The following is a 22,720-nucleotide window of genomic DNA, read 5'->3' on the forward strand; positions in this document are numbered from 1 at the left end:
GTATTGCCCTCAGTCTTTATAAAAAGCCTTTTTCTTGAAGCTGTGGAACATTTAATTAGAACTGCAGTAGTTTTATTGTTCTGAGCTCTGAAAACAGTAATGCATATAGCAAACAAAATACAGTTTTTACAGCGTTTGCTCGTGTTACTAATGTAACTCACTGCTCACTCTGTGTTACATATCCATTCTATACCTGGTCCATGCAGGATATGAGTCTGCTACAGCCGCTAAATACAGGGCTGTGATGGGTTGGATCACAGCAACCACCTGGGAGTTGCCACCTGATGTGCCAAGACTATTTCTGCTCCTGCTTTCCTGCCCTGTCAGCTTAGGACTTCAGTACCCTGCCTGGTTTGAGCCAGACCCACAAGCCTGCTGCAAACCCAGACCCAGGTCTGAATCACATCGCACAAACTGCAAGCTTAACTGAGAGCAGCTTACAGAAGTGTGCCTGTCTTTAACACTCAGATGCCCAACTCCCAATGGGTCCAAACTCTAAATAAATCCGTTTTACCCTGTATATATCTTTTATAGGGTAAACTCGTAAATTGTTTGCCCTCTAACACTGATAGAGAGGTATGCACAGCTGTTTGCCTCCCCACCCCCAGGTATTAATACATACTCTGGGTTAATTAATCAGTAAAAAGTGATTTTATTAAATACAGAAAGTTGGATTTAAGAGGTTCCAAGTAGTAACAGACAGAACAAAGTGAATTACCAAGCAAAATAAAATAACAAAAGCAAATCTAAGCCTAATACAGTAATAAAACTGAATACAGATAAAAACCTCACCAGTTCCAGTAAGCTTTCTTTTACAGACTAGTCTCCTTCTAGTCTGGGTCCAGAAATCACTCACACCCCCTGTCGATACTGTCCTTTGTTTCAGTTTCTTTCAGGTATCTTTGTGGGTGGAGAGGCTCTCTCTTTAGCCAGCTGAAGACAAAAATAGAGGGGTCTTCCAGGAGTTTAAATAGACTTCCTCTTGTGGGTGGAGACCCCCTCCTCTCTCCTATGCAAAGTCCAGCTACAAAATGGAGTTTTGGAGTCACCTGGGCAAGTCACAGTCCATGCATGACTGAGTTCCTTACCAGCCAAGCCACATTCCTGGGAAAGCCTAGATGTGGATTGGCGTCTCCAAGTTCATTGTTGGCTTAAGGGCTTCTTGACTGGGCACTTACTGAGAATAGTCTTTTCTCAGGAAGCTGACCAACTGCTTCACTAAAACCTACTCAGAATCAAACAAGTATGCAGCCAATATTCATAACTTTGAATACAAAAATGATAAAAATAGGATTAATAGATTCAGTAGATTACAACCTTTACAGAGATGTGTTACATGGCATATGTAGCATAAAACACATTCTAGTTATGTCATATATACATTCATAAGTATATTTCCATAAAGCCTTATGGGGGGGACACCGTTACACAGGGCTTGGTTTTTTACTCAGCTTCTAGCTATGGTGTTCCCCAGTTCAATCCCTAGTATTAGCAGAGATGGCAGTTCTCACTTATCACTTTAGATTGTTTCAGTAGAAAGAATTTTATAATTTAGTTTTCAGCATCAATGCTTTTTCTCTTCATTTTTTTGAATATTTTGCAAAGTTTGGACAATGAAACTGGTCAATATCACTTTCCGTTTATAAAAAAGTTTAACTTCCCCCTCAAAAATATTATGCTTAATTTTCACATGCACTCCATGTATTGGTTTTGGTTGGGACCAGAAGTACTGTGATACACAGAAAGTCTATTCTCATAATACTTACAGCTGAGTCACAAAACAGGAAGTATTGTATATCCCCTAAGAAAGCCTGTTCCTTAGAGACTTATTTAGCTGGTTATTGGTTCACTTTGGTATCTACCTTTGGGGAGCTTACCCTAACATAACTGAACCACCAGAGCATTTCATATTCACCCATTTCACTACATACTCCACCAGGACCCACTCCTGTTTAACTGTAGACATGTACAGTATTGTTGTAGCTGTGTCGGTCCCAGGACATTAGAGAGACAAGGCTGAGGGGGTGAGGTAATATCTTACACAGAGCTCGTCTTCAGGTCACCTGTCTCTCTCACCAACAGAACTTGGTCCCATAAAAGATATTACCTCACTCCCTTGTCTCGTTAACTTTAGACATATACTTTTAGAAATACAACTCCTTAAAGAGGACTATCACTTTTTGGGTCATCAGCCTAGTTACCTCTGGGTCTTGTACAGCATCAGTGCTCTAAGGATGGTCATCTACCTACATCAGGTAAATACCCTCCAACCCACACCTTTCCCCAAATCTGTATGAGTAAAACAAAAAGAGTGAGATTCTATGAGTAACTGTTCAACTATGTTTGCCATTGGCCTGATTCTGCAATGCCTACCCATGCTGAATAGCCTCTGTTCCCATGAGCAATCCCACTATCAATAGCACATACTTATGTGAGTAGATGCTAGTCATTAATGTTTGTGGAATCTTGCCTTCTATTTGTATTGTAAACCCCAAAGTGGTGTTTGATTCTGCCCTCACTGAAGTTAATGCAAGTTTTACAAATGACTTCTAGAGGAGTGGATTGTGTCCTTTGTTATTTGTTTAGCTCAACTCCATTACTGTATAGTGCCATGTACATTTATTGAACTATATTGGCTTATACTAGGTATGTATTATTCTTTTTGCTGCACTGCACATCAGATTCTCCCTGTTTCCTAAGAGTATTCTAAATTGAGAGTGAAATTAATATTGACTGTCCTCCAAGAACAATAAAGGCTTTAAGTGCTAGTTAAAGCTGTGAAAGTGATCTCATTGACTACTTATTGTAGTAAGTCTCACATGAATGACATTAAGGGACATCGGTGCACATGAATGAGCACAATTTGCCAAATACTTTCCTGGGTTGAAGGTTCAATGGCCAACTTTTAGAAACTCCAGTGCAGGACAAGTAATAGGAAAGGCACGAGGTTCTGATCTAACATGATCTATGCTAAACTCTGTCTGATACATTCAAATAGTCATAACATAAACTATATACATGCCGCTATATCCCAGCTAACAGGCAAGGCAATGAGTGGAGTCATTTCTATCTCCAAATTCTCTTGTTTTTTTAAGATTCAGTCTGAGTACATCTCACCAGATTTTTTTTCTTGGTTATCTACGTTTCAATCTCTAGCTTTTCACATTCATGTACTTTCAAGGAGATAATACAATACACACACACACACGAGTGTATGTATATACATATTTATACACATCTATCACTTCCCTCTGCCTACTACCTACCAGCCACTCAGTTCATAAAACAAGAGTGCCACATCATTCCACACTATTCATTCATTCACAAATTAACCCAGTGATAGTTACTTCATCAATGGAAATGCCCAGCGTGTATATATATGTGAAGATGTACAATGAACCACCACCTGTGAAATTTACACTGCAAGTGAAACTAATACACAGCGCTTAACCCTGTGAGAATTAAGGGCCAGGCTCAGGCAGTTTAAAAGGCTCTCGCATCAGTGAGGATTTCCGTACCAGCTGAGCAGAGAACATAAACCTATCACTTCACTCAGCTGGGATTGCTGCTTTTAGTATAACACAGAGATGCTGAAAAAATCCTGAGCATTACTTGTACTTAACAGTAGATGTGCAGACTGCCACTGCACTTCATCAAAAGAACACAGACTGGGTAGGGGTAGCGAGAAGGTCTGACTGATGATCCTGATCTTATTTTACAGCCACAAATAGCCCTGGGCAGGAAGAAAAAGCTGGGGCAATTTGGGACGAGTGCATGCATATATTACAGAGCTTATATCTGTTCTCACTAACAGAATTTACTTCATTGTTCTTGGACCTCACCCTGAAAACTCCAGCTCCCACTGTATGTCTCCTGCAAAGGGCATAACCAAATTTCTCTCATTAGCTGCTGGAGACAGTTCCAAAAAAGAAAGCTAATAACATTAACCAAGTTGACAAGGTCAAAATGATTGTTTTCATTAAAATATTTGAGATTCTTGGAAAATGGTAGTTATTTGGTTCAAGGATGCTTCAGCTGTTTAGAAAAGACAACATGTCTCTCTTCTGATATTTACATTTACATTGAAAGGGGCTGAAGCTGAACACCAGCTTACAGGAGACAAAAGGACACAATATTCTCTCCCTAAATGAATCAGCCTCCCAGAAATGACATAATGTAAACAGCACCAGGCTGGTATTTACATAACTTTATAGACAGATTTGCCTGTTAGGGAGTTTATTTGAGCCAGCCGGAGGATATACATTGAAAGGGAAAGATTCCTCTGCGGGATGATATCTGTGGAACATTTGGTTCGTCTGTTTCCCTGGCCGCAATGTTAAATTCGTGGGAGCAGAGATGCTTGGAAGCCTTTCTTTCTTTGTTGTTTCCCTTTTTTGGAATTCTACTAAAAATAGTCAGAGTCCCCTCTCCCGGAAACTGCTCTCTGCACAGCCTGAGCCTTCATAAAATATCAAAGGAAAAGCGAATGTAACTACAGCATGGACACTTGGTTGTCCAGGTGAAGCCTGTCCTTCATTTTGACCCCAATTCAAGAAAACATCCTTATTTAGGACAGCACTTCCAGGACGTGCTTAACTCCCACTGATTTAATGGGCCTTAAGCACATGCCTAAAGTTAAGCACGTGCTTAAGAGCTGCCCTGAATAGGGATGGACTTCAGCACATGCTGGAAGAGTACAGTTAGTACCCTTGCCATGTGTTTGTATCGTGATCGTATGCATCCAAACAGCAGAGTAAGGCAGTGTAAGGCACATCTCCTCGCACAGCTGCGCAGGACGTAAACCAGTCGTGGCTCAGGGTGAGGAAGGACCAGGGGCTACAGGCTTGAGACTCTCCACACCATGAGCAAACAGGTGTGGTGAGATGTCAGCATGGATCCTTGCACCTCCCCCCTTTATGATTCCTTAAAGGCACAATGCCTTCCCCAGGCTCCTCTTGGAGCAGCACAGAGTAGCCCTAAATACGTAAGTCTTCACCTCCCCTTGGCCAGCACAGGGATTAATATCTGGGGATCATGTTCTCCCTGAAATAAAGGAAATGAGCAAAAGGTAACTCGGGTAGGAAACTTCTCTAGCCATTAGGAGTAAAAGGCTCTTTTGGTCAGTCTCATATTCCCCTTCAAGATATCTTGGGAATCTGCTATGCTACAGTTTCAATCTACAGTGGATACATAAATTGCATTTAGCACTGATAGATGCTAAAGAAACTGCATTAACAAGTGAAAAAAATGTTACTCAGTAGGACATTGGAATTGCCCATAGCAGCCTTGAGACCAGACCCAACTGTGCTAGGCACAATACAACATATAGTAGGAAACAGTCCCTGTCTTCAAGAACGTACAATCCTGGGAACTGAATATACATCTTCTAAGTCCCAGTCCCATGACTAGCCAAAAGATCATTGTTCCTTCCTTGGGAACAATGGGATTTTTCCTGGTGTAATTCCACTGACCTTTCATATTAAAAATGCCATCTATGGTCCCTATTATACATTAGCAATTATGCATAACAAACAAGACAAAGCACAAGAAATGAAAGCACTGACAGAGACACTCCCTACCAAATTAAGCAAAGTTATGGGGATGAAAACTGGTATAATCAACTAGAGAAAGTGGCATGGAACACCTGGTATCTAATAGCTGGCCTTCTACCCCTTCACCAATCAGCAACAAATATATTCAAATGGAAACATTACAACACTTTTATCTCTTAAAATACAAAAGGTTGAACAACCTTCTCTATCTCCTACATCAAACATGCAAGAACATCACATTTTAAAATACAAAAATATACAGAGATATCAAATAAGAGACAGAACTCAAAAAGCAAGCATTATGACCATCATCTTGGCTGACACACCAGGAACCTCCTGACCTAACAATATAAGCAGCTAATAGTTTAAGCTAAAGACCCAAGCCTCTCTAGGTTGGGCTGTAAGAGATTCATATCCTCTGTGGTCTGGTGACAGACAGATGCTTATAACACCCAGTCACCACTGAAGAACGTGGAATATAAGATTAGACTATAATGTGGTGTCCTCTGGTACTGTAATTTATTGCTGATCCATGACACATAGATATAAGAACATACATAAATAGCTGGAAAGGAAAGTACAGCAGCGACAAGAGAACCTGCCCAATAGTCCGGAAACAGTAGTGAAGGGTTGAAAACTAAACAGTTCTAGGTTCACAATTTCTCAAGCAGCGATTTTCTCACAACCTTTGGAGACAAATGCTTATTAACTTAGTAATCAAAGAGTTAAATTTGGTGACAAACAGAAGCTAGACAGAATAACTCATTTGCCATCCAGGCCAGAGATTTGTGGGGTAACATATTTTTCATTCTGCAGAGTCTAGAATAGCTTTTATTTTCTCATTAAAAATGACCAGCTGGTTCAATGGAAAATCCCATATTTAGCTTCTAAATCATTTAAAGACAGATCCATCATTATTTTTTTCACCAGCCTCCCTTAAGAAATCTGGGGAAATTCACATAGACTTTCCCAGGGAAGAGAGAAGACACACTGACACACTCCAAGCCTCCTTTATTCAGAAGATTAAATATAGTAGGAGACATTATTTTCTTAACAGCCATGGTAGATGAGAAGACTGGTTCAAAAGAGCTTTGATAGGACACAGGCTGTTCCTACAACACATTAAACCAAGGCTAGTAAGTATATAGAAACCTAGCATGAAATAGAAATATAGGCTCCTCAGATCTGACCCTACACCACTGAAATCAATGGGAATTTTACCACTGATTTCAGTGGGAGCAAGGTTGAGAAGTCGGGCTCTTGTAGTTTTCATGTTCCTCACATACCATGAGGTTGTGAGCACTTACAGCCCTCATCGCCTTCAATTACGTAAGACCTGGAGCTAAGATGCCATGGACAAGCTGCAGAATTAGGTGCCTAAAGCCAAATTCTTGAGTGGATATTTAGACTCCTAAGTATATGGGCTTGATTTTCAAAAACGCAGAGCATTCAGCTGCTCTGAGGGACTTCAGTGAGAGTGGCTGGGTGTTCAGCACTTAAGGAGTCTAAGAATGGATTTAGGAGCCCAGCTTTATGCTCCTGTTTTTGAAAACCTAGTCTGTCTTATGTTTCTGTTACATACTAGAGTTCTCAAATGCTTACTAGATTATTTCACTGGAAATTTACAGTGTGTAGCATCTCTCTGGTTCAGTCCTATGTTGCAAAAAACATATTTCTCATTTCTCTCCATTTAAGACAATTAATAGAAGTCACTCCTCTTCTGGCAACATGCAGTTATGTAGGATGAACTGTAAGCAAAGCCCATGGAAAATACTGTTCTTTGCCAATGTTCACTCTGTTAGAAAATGTCACTATGGCATAAACTGTAAAGTAACCTGGCAGGAATTCAAGTAGCATACCTGGCATAAGTTAGATGGTGGTGAACTAGGCACCAAGGAGGAATAATTTACACAATAGGTGACTATTTCTCTATGGCTTTACATATACATGAACTGGATTCTCTATTGTAAATGAAGGCATCAATTAAAAATTCAACAAGCTGAGTCTCTTATGCACTTTTATTTCAGATAGTTTACATTTGACTAATTCTCATTTTCACAAAACCCAGGTGTGCCCAATTGAAACTTCTGCTCCAAATGCCCCGAGCTTTGGGGAAGCTCAGGTCCAGATCCGAATGCTACAGCTCAAGAGTCCTCTTCATTGTGTATATTAAGGAAACAGATTTCAGCTGCACTTGTGAACAAATCCAGTCCCACTATCTATGGGGAAAGAGGCTTCCTGACCAATGAACTGGTTATTCCAACATACAAGATACGGTGCTGAATGCTTTGCAGTTACTGCCCAGAACACAGCCCTGCTTTTGGAAACACTCTACATGGCAGCATGCAATGGGTGGGGCACGAACATCCTGGGAGAGGGGGTGGAGCAAGGGAAGCAGCTTGGAGTTGCTTGATTGGACCCTTAAAATGTTCCCCACTCCCCTGGGGAGTGAGAACAATCCTCATTGCAACAGAATCTCCTCTTCTCCATCCCTTGCTGTATCTGCACAGTGCCTGGGGCCAGTTACTTGAACAGGGCATGGGATTTGCTCTTTAGGGTAAAAATTCTGCATCCATTTCTGATGCACAGTTCTCTGCTAACACATTTTGCATTCCCTAAACGCACAGATCTCCCACTGCTGCTAGGAGGAAATCACTGCCTGTTGGAACAGCAAAATACTGGGTTTGATATTTTTCCTGCATAATTTTGTCCTAACCTAGGGGTATCTGATTTCCCAGATGCAGTTAGTTTCTTCATCCTCACAAGAAGAAGAAAGAATCATTGACTGTAACTGGGCAAATTTTATGTAGAAGTAAAAGAGCTTGAAAGAGTGACACAGCAAATGGATGTGGAAGCACTTCATTTCATAAAGGAGAAATATGCATTAGTGGCCATGGTTTGTACTTACACTATAGTAATAACTCACAAAAGTTGTCATTCCATGTTGACAAGGAATAGATAACAGTGTATAAACTGAAGTGTTTTATGATTTGATTATATACCTCCCAAACCAGACACGTCAAGTCTGGCTCTTTAATGTGACGTTTACTTAAAATGGCTCCTACAGACTTGGATTCTCAGACAAGGTTTTTTTATTGAAGAGCGACTAACAGAACTATGTGCTAATCACTTGGTCATCGACTGCTGATTTTTCTACAGCAATTAAAATGCTCTGAATCCTCTCTGCTCTGGAGATAAATATGTAACATGATAAAGAACCCCTGACACATTTATATTTATGACATTGTCTTCCAGTCATGCCTCTGCTCAGCATTCCATCCATGCAACAGTGATGCTGAGAAACCAGATCTGGTAAGATAAGCCCAGAGCCTTCCAGAGGATTTGTTCTGGATAGTGTCGTGATGACATTTTATTAACAACTGTCAGCAAAAGAAAGCATAACATTTGTTTGACATGAAATCAAACAGATTTCATGTAGTAGCAGGTATAAAGATTTATTTCAGCAGGATACCTAATACTTTTAAATACTGTAGTTCCTGTTCCTGGGCCTGTTCCTTTTCAAATAAATAAATAAAATCAATACACAAGATATTTTCTCTGACACAGTACAATGCATTTTTCACTGAGCAGAGGGAGAAGTTGCACCTGATCTGATTAATCTCTGTGTTAAATCATCCCTTCAACATGTATTGTGTAAGTGGGAGTTGTAATACGTGAAGTTGAGATGGGAGAATCCAATACAACCTAATGGAATTTACTTCATCTGCTGACAAGAGTTAGGCACCATTCCTTAATATTTAGCTTAAAGCAGTGTAGTGAAATATGCCTGCAGAATATAGCAGGCATTTATTTCAAGACACTCACAAGTGTGTCATTCTTCTCTTGCATCTCAGTTTTGAAGGCGTTGAATTCTAGAAGACCATTTCAGAGTGAATCAGTGCCTGGATCACTGCATTACTCATTGTGACCTGCATTCAGTTTGTTCCCACTCAACACAACAGATTTGTGTTGTTGCACTGTTAAGCCCTGGTTCAATCAGAAACCCTCTGCAACAGCTTCCAGCTGTTATCACACACTTATTTTTGGTTGATTATTTTGGTAAAGAAACTAATTATTTTGGATACCCTACATAGGACACTTTAAAGGGGCCTCAATTTTAGAAAATACTGGCTACTCAACCTCTGAAAATCCATCCCTTTAAGGACAATTTGAGTTGAGTACCAAAAAATCACTAGTCAGCTTTGAAAATGGTAGTCTTAAACTTATCTGCCTCAGCTTCCCACTCCATAACAGAGGACAACATTCATCTTGATAGGGCAGATGAGGATTAGTTAAAGTTCATAAAACACTGGAGATGTAGACCAAGATTTTCAAAGCCACATTGGAGATCTGGATGCCCAATTCCCATTAATTTTAAGGGGAATTAGTTGTCCATATCTTTTTTGGTGGCTTCTCAACTGGTGGCCCACGCATTATCCACTGACAATGTGACTGCTCCAGCAGTGCAAGGAACTGTACATAAACTCTGCAAACTTCCTATTCTCCAGGGCCTTGTGTGCTTATTGACATGTGTGTGGAGTGAATGTAAATACATCACTATTCTGATCTGGTAGTATTTTACAGGTTAGCATTTGGTTCAGGTGTAAGTGACAAACCAAGGCTGGAGGCAGTGAAGAATCAAACCAAATGAGAAAATGGCTCTTGATTCAGGCGCAAAGGGAACCCATGACACTCTCTTTTTAAATCAAATGATGAAGTTGAGGGTGGCTGTTGACATTGGCCAATGGTAGCACTCTGGGGGAACAGCATATCATCAATATTAAAAATGTCATTGATTGCTTTGTCTATAGGGTTTTTTTCTGAAATACTGGGCAGGATTGAGGCAAGTCCTAGATCTTGGACCACTGTAATTTTCATTCCACAACTGCTGCTATGTTAGGAGAAGCAGAAGAACCTCCCATACACTCTTCAGCCCAGTGGTTAGGGTGCTCTTCTAGAACCTTCTCTTCTAGGAGACCCAGGTTCAATTCTTCACTCTGCCTGATGTCCCCAAGGAATTTGAAGTTGGCTCTCCCACACTGCAGGAGAGCATCCTTATCACTGGCCTATCAGATATTTTGGTATGGATCTGTCTCAATCTCTCCTGTTGAAGCTCTTCCACTTTTTATAAATAATTAGCTATTGGAACAGGGATGTGAACTTGGGTGTCCCTAGGCGAGTATCCTAACTACCAGGGTACAATGTCATGCTCACTCTCTTTCCCTGATCAAATGTCATCGCCTTCATGAATGACTATTCCCTGCCAGTATGAATGACAATTAATAGTCATTGAGCTAGGGATTCACTTATCAAAGCTAGTGGGACATTCGTTATGTTCAGATATTGACATTCACATAAAATTGGACCAACTAGTACATTTCCCTTTGAAATGAAGGTGTTTTTTTTTTAAATTAGTTTTCAATAAACTTGCAAATAAACCCATCATCAAACAATGAAAACAATACAGAGTTAATCCAAAAATACAGCTGCAGGCGGGGTACAGACAGCCTACAATTGTAATATGATGGTGATAGTCTAGGACTGAGGAGATGACATGGCCCGGAAGAGATCAGAGCACAACTTAACCCGTATTTAGACTGGGACCTCTTACTTTATTGGCATTCTTGAGGGACACTCACAGTTGTAATAGTGATCCTTTAACAAGGTACACACACACACACACACACACATACACACCATTAAGTCCATTGTCTTTCAGATGGAAATGATTCTTACTAGTATATTATCTGAGCGGGATTTCAGCTTATGTCTGAGATGGTAAACACTACTGAATTGGTTTTGTATATTAAGTATGTCACCACAGAGGAACATAAACAGGAATGTCAGGAAGATGAGTACACACCCCTTGAGAGACTTAAGGCTGATATGTTCAAAGCTGCCAAAGGGATCTGAACCTCCAATTCCTTGTAAATTTCTTTTCTACTGAAGGTAAAGTATAAGCTGATTGTCCCTCTTAACCCTTATTATTCCCTTTAAGGTCAGATGCTCAGCTGGTGTAAATCAGTGTAGCTCCACAGAAGGCAATGGAGCTACGTGAACTTGCACCCAGATCAGGATTGAACACTAAGGGAAAGATTCTCAAGCTGTTGTGTTTGAGTAGGTACAGCATAATGTGCAAGTCACCTTCAAAGAAGAACACGTGTATTTGTAGGCAGGGAGCAGCACTTACAGTACATTTTTAGGATTCATGCACAGTGTGTATCATGACAACACATTTTGCGGTTACATGGTAAACACAGCCTTGTTAAAAGAAAAGGAGCCCTCCTTTTCTTTTTGCGGATACAGACTAACACGGCTGCTACTCTAAAACAGCCTTGGAGACTAACCAATTTATTTGAGCATGAGCTTTCGTGAGCTACAGCTCACTTCATCGGTTGCATCCGATGAAGTGAGCTGTAGCTCACGAAAGCTCATGCTCAAATAAATTGGTTAGTCTCTAAGGTGCCACAAGTACTCCTTTTCTTTTTGCGAATACAGATTAACACGGCTGTTACTCTAAAACAGCCTTGTTATGCATCAACAATCCAAAAGGTGCTGTTCATTACTATACTTACAGTGCAGAATCAAATTGTATTGGGCAAGTCGACAGTAAGCTGTAAATACTCCGTTTACCAGAAAAGCAGACTATTTTTTTAAACAGATGATTATATTATTTTGTGGCTCCATTAGAAACACGTTACACAAGGAAACATCTTAAAGAAGAGGACACAATTTTTCCATTTAAAGAGAATCTTCTCTCTACAGCTTCTTTAAGAGCTAGTGTATTAAATGATTTAGGTTCATTTCAGGGAGACATCTCTATGTTAGGAAATCATATGTTCTGCTGCTCTTCCTTTTAAATGCTGCAGTGCCACACTAAACTGTATATTACCACACTAGCTTTAATGTTTAATTCAAAAATCACTTTTCTCCTTAACCTTGCTGATATATGCAGAGATGCAAGTGTGTTGTTACTGCAAAGAAATGTAGTGCATCTTACTGACATACACTAGGAATTTTTCCAGGTTATGGCTAGTGACAACAGTCATTTCAATTAACACTCCAACAAACCGAACCTTATTAGCTTGAAACAAAAAGTGCACAAACCCCATAATCCAATTCAAGTGGAGAAAAATAGAGCAGACTATGGTACAGATGACATTTTATTCAGGTTACAGGGCCACCTGCAGTACCCTCTCTTCTCCATACAAGAAATATAGTGTGTCTTGAATCTGCAGTGACAGTAAACCACTTGAGAATTTCCAAGTTCCTTTTAGAAAGCAATCAGAAAGGAATCTGTGTGGTAAGTTTACTGCATCATGATGGGAACTGAGAACTGAGTGGGATGTGTCAAAAAGTGTTGCCTCTCCCTTCCATTCTCCCTAAGGCACAAACTCTCGATTCGCATGACCTGCATGGAAGGGTTAAAGAAACAACACAAGCTGTCTGCCTTCATTACTGTGCCTATACACAGGAAGTACCACTGAAGCTCAAGCACTCATGATTCCAATGAAAAGGAAGTTGTTAAATCACTACACCACTTACTCTCTGTTGCGAGTACAGGGGGAAGCGAGCTCTTTGACTTTTTGGTCTTCTTCTCAGCAGACTTTGGGGTCTTTTTAGGTGAGGGATCTGAAATTAAAAACAAAAGTAATAATAAAATATTCATCTTATTTAAGAACTGAGGGGGAGGGGAAGATATTCCCCTCATTCGTCATAAATTTGTTTCTGGTCTTCCTGCAAAGCTGGGCAAAACTGTTGGTTTGCACATTGTTTACACAGGATTTACTGCTCACAGTTGCTGGGGAATGCCAAGTTCCAAAGACAAGGGGGACAAACAAGGAAGGAAAGCTCTCTGCTGTTCAGAAGCAGCGGCACTCGATAAAGCTCATACCGTTAACTGCTCTGATTAACGGGGACATTACCAAGGATGACAGGCCTTCCTTAACCAATGAGAAGAAGGGGGGCTGCGCCTGAGCTGCTCTCTGCACAGCTCAGGACGGAGGGGCATAAAAGAGGCTTTTAACCAAAGAAACTCAGATCGCCTATAAATGGACTGACAGAATGCGGAGAGCTTAGAGAGGCAAATCCTCATAGGCCCAGCAACACTCTATACTAACTGTTCTAAAGCCATTTTAGAAACCCAGTGGGCAGCAGGAGCAAAGAGGGATTAGACCCCAAAGCATCCCCAGTGCTCAGCTCCCTGCTGGTTCTCTGCTTGGGCTGTCTGTTGTGGGGATTAAGTTACGATTTTCACAGAAAGAATGCAGGGAGGAAGCAGGCAGCTATTTTTTGCAATTTAGTGAGGGATGAGGTTGGGAAAGAGCACATACAGAAAGAAGGAGGACGTTTTACTGAAGGAATTTCCCTATCTGGGAAAGGACTTACCATCCACCAACACTTTGCAAGCACATTCAGCTCTCCCAGCTGCATTCTCAGCTATGCATTGGTACTGGCCCACATCTTCAGGCAAGGCCTTGTCAATGGTGAGTGAGCACAGTGACCCTAACACAAAGGAAAGAGAGGTCAGAGGGACATTGCATTTTGCAAATTCTGAAAGCACAGCGTTGCTAGCAGGGATGGAGCAGAGTGGCTGAACTGTACTGGCATTACTGAGTTCCGTAGATCACAGTTTCTTAAATGTTGTTGGTATCTCTACGCTAGAAGATATGTTTCATTAAACTAAGAGGCCAATTTTCAAATTCACTGTAGTGATGAACACCTTATATATGAAGGCTGAAATAAAGTACATTACTTTTGATTCTCAAAAGAGGACTGAAGCACCTAAAATGAACTTTTGGTAGAGATGCATGCGAGAGCCAGATACAAACCTATGTTAGTAGTAATAATTATTTGTATTACAGCAGCACATAAAAGCCCCACCTGAGACTGGGGCCAGATTGTGCTAGGTGTTGTACAACCATATAGCAAAGAAATGGTCCCTGCCCCAAAGAGCTTACAGTCTAAGACTACAGACAACAGGACTTCTGCAAATTGATCAGATGCAGGCTTTTGGTTTGGTCTCATCTCAGTACCCAAGGGTGAAAATGGGTAACCTAAAATAGGTGCCTAAGCTTGAAAATGATACTGCAAAAGTCACTTTCATTTTGTTGGCATGGCTCAAAGAACAAGTAAAATGGTAGCTCTCAAAAAATAAAAAGGCCAATACGTCAGCACTCTCAAAGGTATCGCTGTAGCAAATGCATTCCTAGAGGAAAATGTGCAAGACTTGGTTTCATTTGGGTCACAGGGACAGAATGCAGGATTCTGCCTCAATTCTGTTGTGGCCATGGAATTCTAACCCAAGGGAAACAAATTTCCTGTTTAAAACATGCTATTTTCTGCGAACCAAGAGTCTGTTTCCAACAGGTAGAGGCTGTACCAATGACTTACTCAGTCCAACTCTGGGCACATCCTCCCTTTCCCCACAGTTTATATGCTGCTTTGATGCTTTTTGAGTGACTTAGCCCCCTTAAAGCAAAATCCAAACACAAGCAAGCAGCTTTCTCAGGTGAAAGAGAGGACTTGCTTCTTTCCTTCCTCTCTCTTTGGATAGCACAGTCTGGGCCCCTAAACACACCTTGGTAGAAATTCTGGGCCTTCAGCCCAACAGTGCTTGATTGTCCAAGCCTCTTTTATCCTCTATTTATCACTCCTGGAGTCTCATGTCGTACTTCCTCTTAGGCCTCTCCAGCTCTCTTGGACTCTCTGACTACTGTACCGTTCCCCAGCACCTCCTACTGGTCAGTCTCTCTTTCTCTGGGTTAAGTACTGACTGCCTCTCTTCTCCCAGCAGGCCTGCCTCTTGGTCATGCACATCCCTATCATATGACTCTCATGATCTGAGAAGTAAACCAATCACTGGTGAAACTGAGCCCAAACTCCCTTAAAAGTGGTCAACTCACCATGACAGGAGTATCAGAGAAGATTACAGACTCCCCCCAGGGATACACAAAGATTTGGCTTCAGCTCTGATGCAACAACTGAACTCTTCATATAGAGAAAATCCCCCTTCTTAAAAGGGTATGTCATGATGTGAAGCAAAATGAAATGTAATGAGACTTCTCAATGCAACTGCTTTGTGAGACAAGCATGAGGAAGAGGAGGACAGAATGAATTTTTTTTTTTGGACTCTCAGCTAGATTGGGGAAGTGGACTAAAATACTATCTTCCCCCACCCCCCAGGAACAAAATGAAATTATTTCTGCTGAGAGAGGCTGACCCTCTTAGTCACATAGTATATAGGCTCTGCCAGTCACAGGAAAAGAAATGAGTGTCTTCCCCCATATGACTTATCTCAAGAATCAGGTTTGAACTCAAAATGCAGCACAAACAGCAAATGGAGGAGAAGCATTAAAAAAATGCTCTTACAGGCTGCTTGCAATGACATACAACGTTCAAGGTAGTCTTTTCTAGGTCATAGACAGAGTCTGAGTGTATATTAAGACTAATTCCAAATAATTTATAGAGTTCTACAACTTGCATCAAAGAGATAACATATTAGTACACAAAAACACCACAGGTAAAGGGTGGGAGGAGAAAGAGATGCACAAAGAGGTGAAGTGACTTGCCCAAGATCACACAAGTCTGTAGCAGAGCTGGGAACAGAATCCAGATCTTTTGACTCCCAGGCCAGTGCCCCATCCACTAGACCTCATTGCCTCTTTAATAAACTAAGTTACCTACTGTATACTGCAAATACTGTCCTGGAAAGTATTTTCTCATTTAGCGTCTAGGTCTTGGTCTGCCCTTTCTTTCCTTATAGAACTTAACATTGAATATTTATATGTCCTTAACTACAAAAACAAAAAAATCTGATTGGGTTCAACAGGGACAAAAACACAAACAAACAATAAAACCCAAAACTTTCCAAAAGGCCTGTGATCCGTGATCGAGAGCTATATTCAATTCCCTGGTCTAGGAGGCCAAATGTCTTTCAATGAAGTATTTGGTATTTCCTCTGCAAAAGCCCTTCTTGACCTCCTGCACAGAGATTGTTTTCTCATAGTTCTGAGAAAGCTCAGCCGGGTGATTCCAGCTGGGTATTTTGAATCTTGGCATCTCACAAATCCCTGCTGAGGGAACAACTTCACAATGAATTTTGTCCTGCTCAGATCTGTTCACAGTAATCAGCCAATTGATGACACCCCCTAAAGCTCACACATCAGCACTACTGAGAACACTGTCACTGAGGACAGTGCACATGCAAGAGAGCTCATACAAATGCTTTGGATGAGACATTTTCAGGGACTATAACTGGGACCTCTGTAGTCGTGCTGTGGCAGGGTAAGGAAGATGTAAGCAGACAGTTTACAGGTGGTTCAAGTTTAAACACAAAACCCCTTTCTAGGGTTTTGGGCCTATTTCAGGATTTTGTGGTTTAATCAGAATACTGCAAACTTAGCAAAATACCTCCAGCTGCTGCATTGCTTCCATGAAGCTGTACAGTCAGCAAGCTCCAGAACACAAAACAAGTATACAAACCAACAAACAACACCGCTTGTATCAAATTGCTTGTCCTGACTTCTAGTCAGCGAAAGCCCTGACTCCTTATCTCCCATGGGAGTAATCTCAGATCAGATGATGAAGTTCTTACTAATCCATTAGTAACTAAGGAGGATGTTAAATATCATCCACTAGGGATAAACATTTTAAAATCAGCATGCCCAGATACAGGGCTGTCCCTAGCTATTCTGGGGCCCTACGCAGCCCCCACCCGCGGGTATGTGTGTGTGGGGGGAGCCCAGGCCTCTGCGGGGGCTGGGCCCAGGTCTCCGGGGGGGGGGGGGGGGGACTGGCTTGGGGGACAGGGGGGAACCAGCCCCCAGCACTCACTGGCGGCATGGCTGGGGCTGCATCCCTGCACTTCCCGCCGCCGGTGAGTATAGGCCTGGCCCTGCTGCACTCCTCAGGGACGGGAAGAGGTGGGGCTAGGGCGGAGCAGGGGTGGGAAGAGGCGGGGTGGGGGCGGAGCAGGGGCGGGGGCTTGGGGAAAGGGGTGGAGTGGTGGCAGGGCTGAGGCGGAGCAGGGGTGGGAAGAGGCGAGGCAGGGGTGGGGCAGGGGCCGTGGCCGTGGGGAAGAGGCGAGGCAGGGGCTGGAGCAGCACGCAGCTGCACAGGGCACTAGGAAATTTGGTGCCCCAAGTTTCCTGGTGCCTTACACAGCTGTGTACTTTGCGTATGGGTAAGGACGGCCCTGCTCAGATAACTTGCACCCAAAATCCTAAAAGAGTTGGCTGAGGAGATCGATGGAATGAGTATGTTCATTTTTAATAAATACTGGAATAGTGGGGAAATTCCAGAAGACTGGAAGAGTGCTAATACTGTGATAATATTAAAAAAGTACAAGTGGGATGACCTGGGTAAAACTCTGGGCAGGTTAGCCTAACATCAATACCAGGCACAATAATGGACAAACTGATAGGGGATTCAATTGATAAAGTACTGATAAAGGATAGGAATATAATTAACACCAGTCAACACGGTTGTATGAAAACTTGTTCTGATCAAACAAACCTAATTTCATTCTCTGAAGAGACTATAAGCATGGTTGATAAAAGTAATTGTGTAGATGTAATATACTTACACTTTTGTAAGGTGTTTAACTCAATACCACATGAGATTCTGATTAAAAAGCTCTCTCTATAAAATATCAATAAACTACATGTTAAATGAATTAAGAACTGCTGGCTGACAGATCTCAAGTAATTGTTAATGAGGAATCATCATCATCTTCGAATGGGGGTGTTTCTAGCTGGTTTCTGCAGGGGTTTGTACAAGGCTCGACACTATTCAACAGTTTCTGGAAGTAAATATAACATAACTGCTGATAAAATTTGGAGCCTATGACTAAGGTAATTTTATTTTGTTGGAGGAATTGGAACCACAATATGATGGGGGTGGAAATCATACATAAAGGACCATTTGGGATGCTTTAGCAGAGCTTTGCCATGGTCATTTGAGATTCCACAGCTGCTTTTCTTCTGACCTTTCCTAGAGTGTTCAGATTTATGTAGTTGGTTTTTTCTCCTGAATACAGGTGTAGGTAGCTTGAGTGTCCTAGTTCATGATGATGCGTTTCCAGTCAGTTCCTGGAGGTTACACATTTTTCAGCCTAAGATGTCACATATATCAAAGGAACTGTGGTGTTTGGAATAATACATATAGAGGATCAAGTGCAATTATTTGCTAGGCACAAGAAAATGCACCTGAAGGGAGATAAAATCTGTGGTGTACAGGTGTGGAATTATCCTATCAACATTTTTCGTTTGTTTTGACAAAGGAAGGATTTTATTCAAAAAGTCCTGGCAGGTACTGGTTTAGCAGTCAGACATGCATGATTAACAGGAGGACTTAGAAGCAACGTTAAGTCACAAGGAAGTTGTTAAAGGCATTATTACTAACAAGATCAACAATTGTTCATGCTGTCCCGGCAACAGGGACAGGAAAAGAACACTAGCAGTGAAGGAGCTATGTTCTGGACAAAGCAATGGGAATTCTGGTGCACAACCTCATATTTGCTTGGTGAATGCCAAGCTGGATTGTTGTCACCTGACGTAGGCCCAGGTAAAAACAACGATCCTTCAGGCTCAGGTTGTGTATAGGGTCTGTGACGCTGGCAGACCAAGTGCCGCTCTTGCCAAGGCTTTAGGCCTCAGCTGAGCAATGACAAATTCATTGCTGGAAATCTGTCTGTTTCACCTTTGTGTTAGGTATGGTTAAGATGGGTATTGGAATTATAACAGGTGTTTAGATGTTACATAATGCTTATAAATGGCTACATGTATTAATCTCACTTGCAATATCTTTATCATATGCTATAAGGAAATGTTTTCTTGGAAACTGTGAACTCAGTCAGGAGGGACGGTCTTCTAACCATCAAGAAGGCCTAGCAAAACTAAATGCACCATTCTGGGATATCACAATTCAGAGACATTGTTAATTGCCCCTGCATGCCCATGAAGAGACTACATGCAAAAGGGCTCGTCCCATCAACTTGAATTCTGGAAGAAGGAAATAAAAAAAGCTGACAAGAAAATCTCTCTCTCTCTCTTTGGCTGTTTGGACTCTCACAGGGCTGAAGCTATGAAACAGAAGCAGAGATCCCCGGAGTCAATCTGGATTAGCCCTAAAAGACATTCATTCAGTGGTGTAGACAGATTGCTGCAGTTCTGTCACCTTTTGGACCCATAGACTGAAATTCATTTGTGTAATATATGTTGCCTACTTTAATCTGTAAATAACTCTCATTTCTTTTTCCTAGTTAATAAATTCTCAATCTTTAGTGTGAGATCTGAGGTGCAAGTGGTATTGGGGTAAGTGACTGGTCTCTTGGGACTGGAAGCAACCTGAATCTTTTGTGATCTTTGATGTATAGCAATCAACTATCACTAAGTCCAGCTTGTCTGGGAGGCAAGATAGACTGGAATGCCCAAGGGGACTGTCTGTAACTCCATGGTGAGACTGATATAGTGCTTCAGGAGTTCACATTTGTTATTGGGTTGGTGAAACCTAGTTATAGAACATACCATCAGTTAGGGTCTCTGCCCTGCTTTTTGGCAATCTGCCCCGAGGTTGGCATTCACAGTTGTGAACCACTCCAGGGAGTGTGACAGGATCATTCCACAGTGGTGGTGGTGCACTTAGGCAGAAATAGCAGAGTACACTAAATCAGAATTTAATTACAAAGGCAAATCACCCAGCTCTGACATAGTCCTATTTTGCATCTCTCCTCTCCAATAATGACCCCACTTCAATGCTCCTTTCATCACCTTCTCCCCTAATAGTCTCTGTGCCTTGGGGTTATTATTAGTATTGTGATAGTGCTTAGGAACCCTAGTCATGGACTGGAACCCCAGTATGCTAGGCGCTATACACACAGAACAAAAAGATAATCCCTCCCCCAAGTAGTTTATAGTCAAAGTAATTTTGTTCCATGCTGCTACTATCCATCCAGCCTCCAAATCTGTCCATCCAGGATCTACCACACTGACTTTCAAACTCTCCCAAGAACTCACCTGCTAAAAAAGAGGGAGCATGCTCACACTTCAACGTGAACTAAAATCAAATGTCTCTTAACTAAACAGATGTACTTATGTCTAACCTGAGTAACATTTTCCACCACCTGGGTATCTTTTCTATCAGTTATTTATTTATTTTAAATAATGATAGACAAAGAAAGGTGCCCATCCCAAGTGCTAAAACAACTGAACCTTTGACAGGCATTTAAAAGCACAAACTGTAATTATGAAAAGAAAACCAGCAGTGACCTCCACCATATGCAAATAGCAGCCAATCGAATCCATTAGTAAAAGAAAAACTGGAGATCCTATCTCACCCTCCCATAAAAATTATACTTCAAGCATCAAATGAACCCATCCCTAAAAAACTAAACCTTGCAGCTTCCTCTTTGGGGAAGCATTCCTTTAACAGCATGGAGACAGGCAGTTAGTATGAAGGTGCCTAAATTGAATAAGAAAAATAAAATCAGTGATGATGTTAACAGTTTTGATGCTGGGATGGCAGATAGAAGGAAGAGCCAGTGTTCTTAGCTACAGTATGTTGTGATTGTGAGATAGTGTTCAATATCATGCTGTCCAGGCTCTTGATTTTTATAGCTAACATGGACTTTAACCTAGAGAAATATTTTGAAAGCCTTATTTAATAGTTAGACCATGACAAAGTCATGGGCCAAGTACAGAGGGCAAGGGCCTGACAGGCTTTCCTTGAGCAGAGTGTTATCTCTTGTTTGCTGGAGATGTTAGAATCAGAAATGGGATTTGGAGCTCATGTTCTGGTTTGTAACCCTCTAAGGTCTAGGGAAGTTTGGATCTGGATTCAGAGCTTCACAGCTTGGGCCCATCATTCCTGCCTGCTGGTGGGATGACTTGGTTTAAGGAGGGTTTATGGGGTCAGCCTCTTCAAAAGAGGAGGAAGACATTTCAGTAGGAAGTTGTTTAGCAGAGGAAAGGGCTGATTACGAATAGGGGACAAACACGGTAGGGGAAGTTCCTTCCAAAGGATTGTTACACTCAGCTGGAAGAGTTCAGATCACTGGTACAACCTAGATGTCAGAAGAGATTTGTGTGTGTGTGTGTGTGTCTAAGATCCACACTTTTTAACCTGCAATTCCTAAACCAATAAATCACTGGCGTATGGCAGGTGGCCATGTTACTTTACTTTCCATGTGCTTACCCCAGTGGTAAATTTGGCCACATGGAGGTCAAATAACTTAAGTGATGCTGCAGCCTCTTTGGCTTTCCAGTAATGTTGGAGTGTTTTAATTTGGTTTCAAAAGAGCAAAAATGTGGCATTGTGCCAGGTTCATGTGTCACTGATGCTGCATGCTTTATGAGCAATCAGCCCACATCAACGAGAACAGGTGTGTGCTATGCAAAAGGGCAGGTAAAGGTCTCTCTCCTTCTGGCAGTAGGTTATTCCAATGCAGCCTTAGATCCTGATTCATTAACTAGGTGCGTGCCATTTCTGTGAGCTTCACAATGAAGCTACAGTAACGGTGGGATACATTTTATGGTATTCTTTCTTAGAGATCTCCTTTTCTACCCCTGACGGCCATCAACTAAAATGTTGCCATCAAATCTAAGGATAGTATACATTCCAAAGAAAGGGAGAAATATCGGACAATAGGCTCAATCCTGCTTCCACTAGGATTTTTACTGTTGAATACAATGAGAGCCAGATGATACCCTAGCACTCAAAAATAGCTTTGCAGGAACTAAGCTCATTAACGTGAGCTAGGTCCCTTTGCTATTAATTCCTCTCCTCCCCATTGCATCAACCTTCTTTTAGCTGAGGACGGCTGAACAGGATTATCTGCAGAGCCCATTAAATGCTGCTCGTAGATTGGCGGAGGGCTTGCTGCAGGAGGACAAGGTGCCAAGAGGGAGCAGGCTGCTTGTGCAGCACTCCCACCCACAAAGATTGGACCTGGGTCTTCATCATGGTAATGCAGAGTTCTAACCTGCAAATAGCCCAGTCTGTTGCTGTTTTATGCATATAAGCTTGAGATGGAAAAGACCTATTGGGTCACCTAGATTAACCCCTTCTCAGTGCAGGGCTGTTCCCTGTTGTTATTTATATTCTGGCAACTTCTAGAAGCCCAAACTGAGATCAAGGCCTCACTATACAGAGTAAGAGAGGGTCCCTGC

The 22,720-nt window shown here is 41.7% G+C and overlaps 1 protein-coding gene across 7 annotated transcripts in view; it reads right to left on the reverse strand.

The window, feature by feature from the left end:
* Window positions 1-22,720, reverse strand: part of MYLK (myosin light chain kinase) — a 324,584-nt gene that overhangs the window by 64,594 nt on the left and 237,270 nt on the right. For all 7 annotated transcript variants that reach the window (XM_037913164.2, XM_043524849.1, XM_043524848.1 and 4 more), the window contains 2 exons: window positions 13,941-14,057; window positions 13,098-13,184 (listed from right to left, as the gene is read on the reverse strand). In XM_037913164.2, the coding sequence (XP_037769092.1) occupies window positions 13,098-13,184; window positions 13,941-14,057 (204 nt within the window). The remainder of the gene's footprint in view (window positions 1-13,097; window positions 13,185-13,940; window positions 14,058-22,720) is intronic.

Source organism: Chelonia mydas, chromosome 11 (assembly GCF_015237465.2).
Source record: "Chelonia mydas isolate rCheMyd1 chromosome 11, rCheMyd1.pri.v2, whole genome shotgun sequence".
Classification (NCBI taxonomy): Eukaryota; Metazoa; Chordata; order Testudines; family Cheloniidae; genus Chelonia; species Chelonia mydas.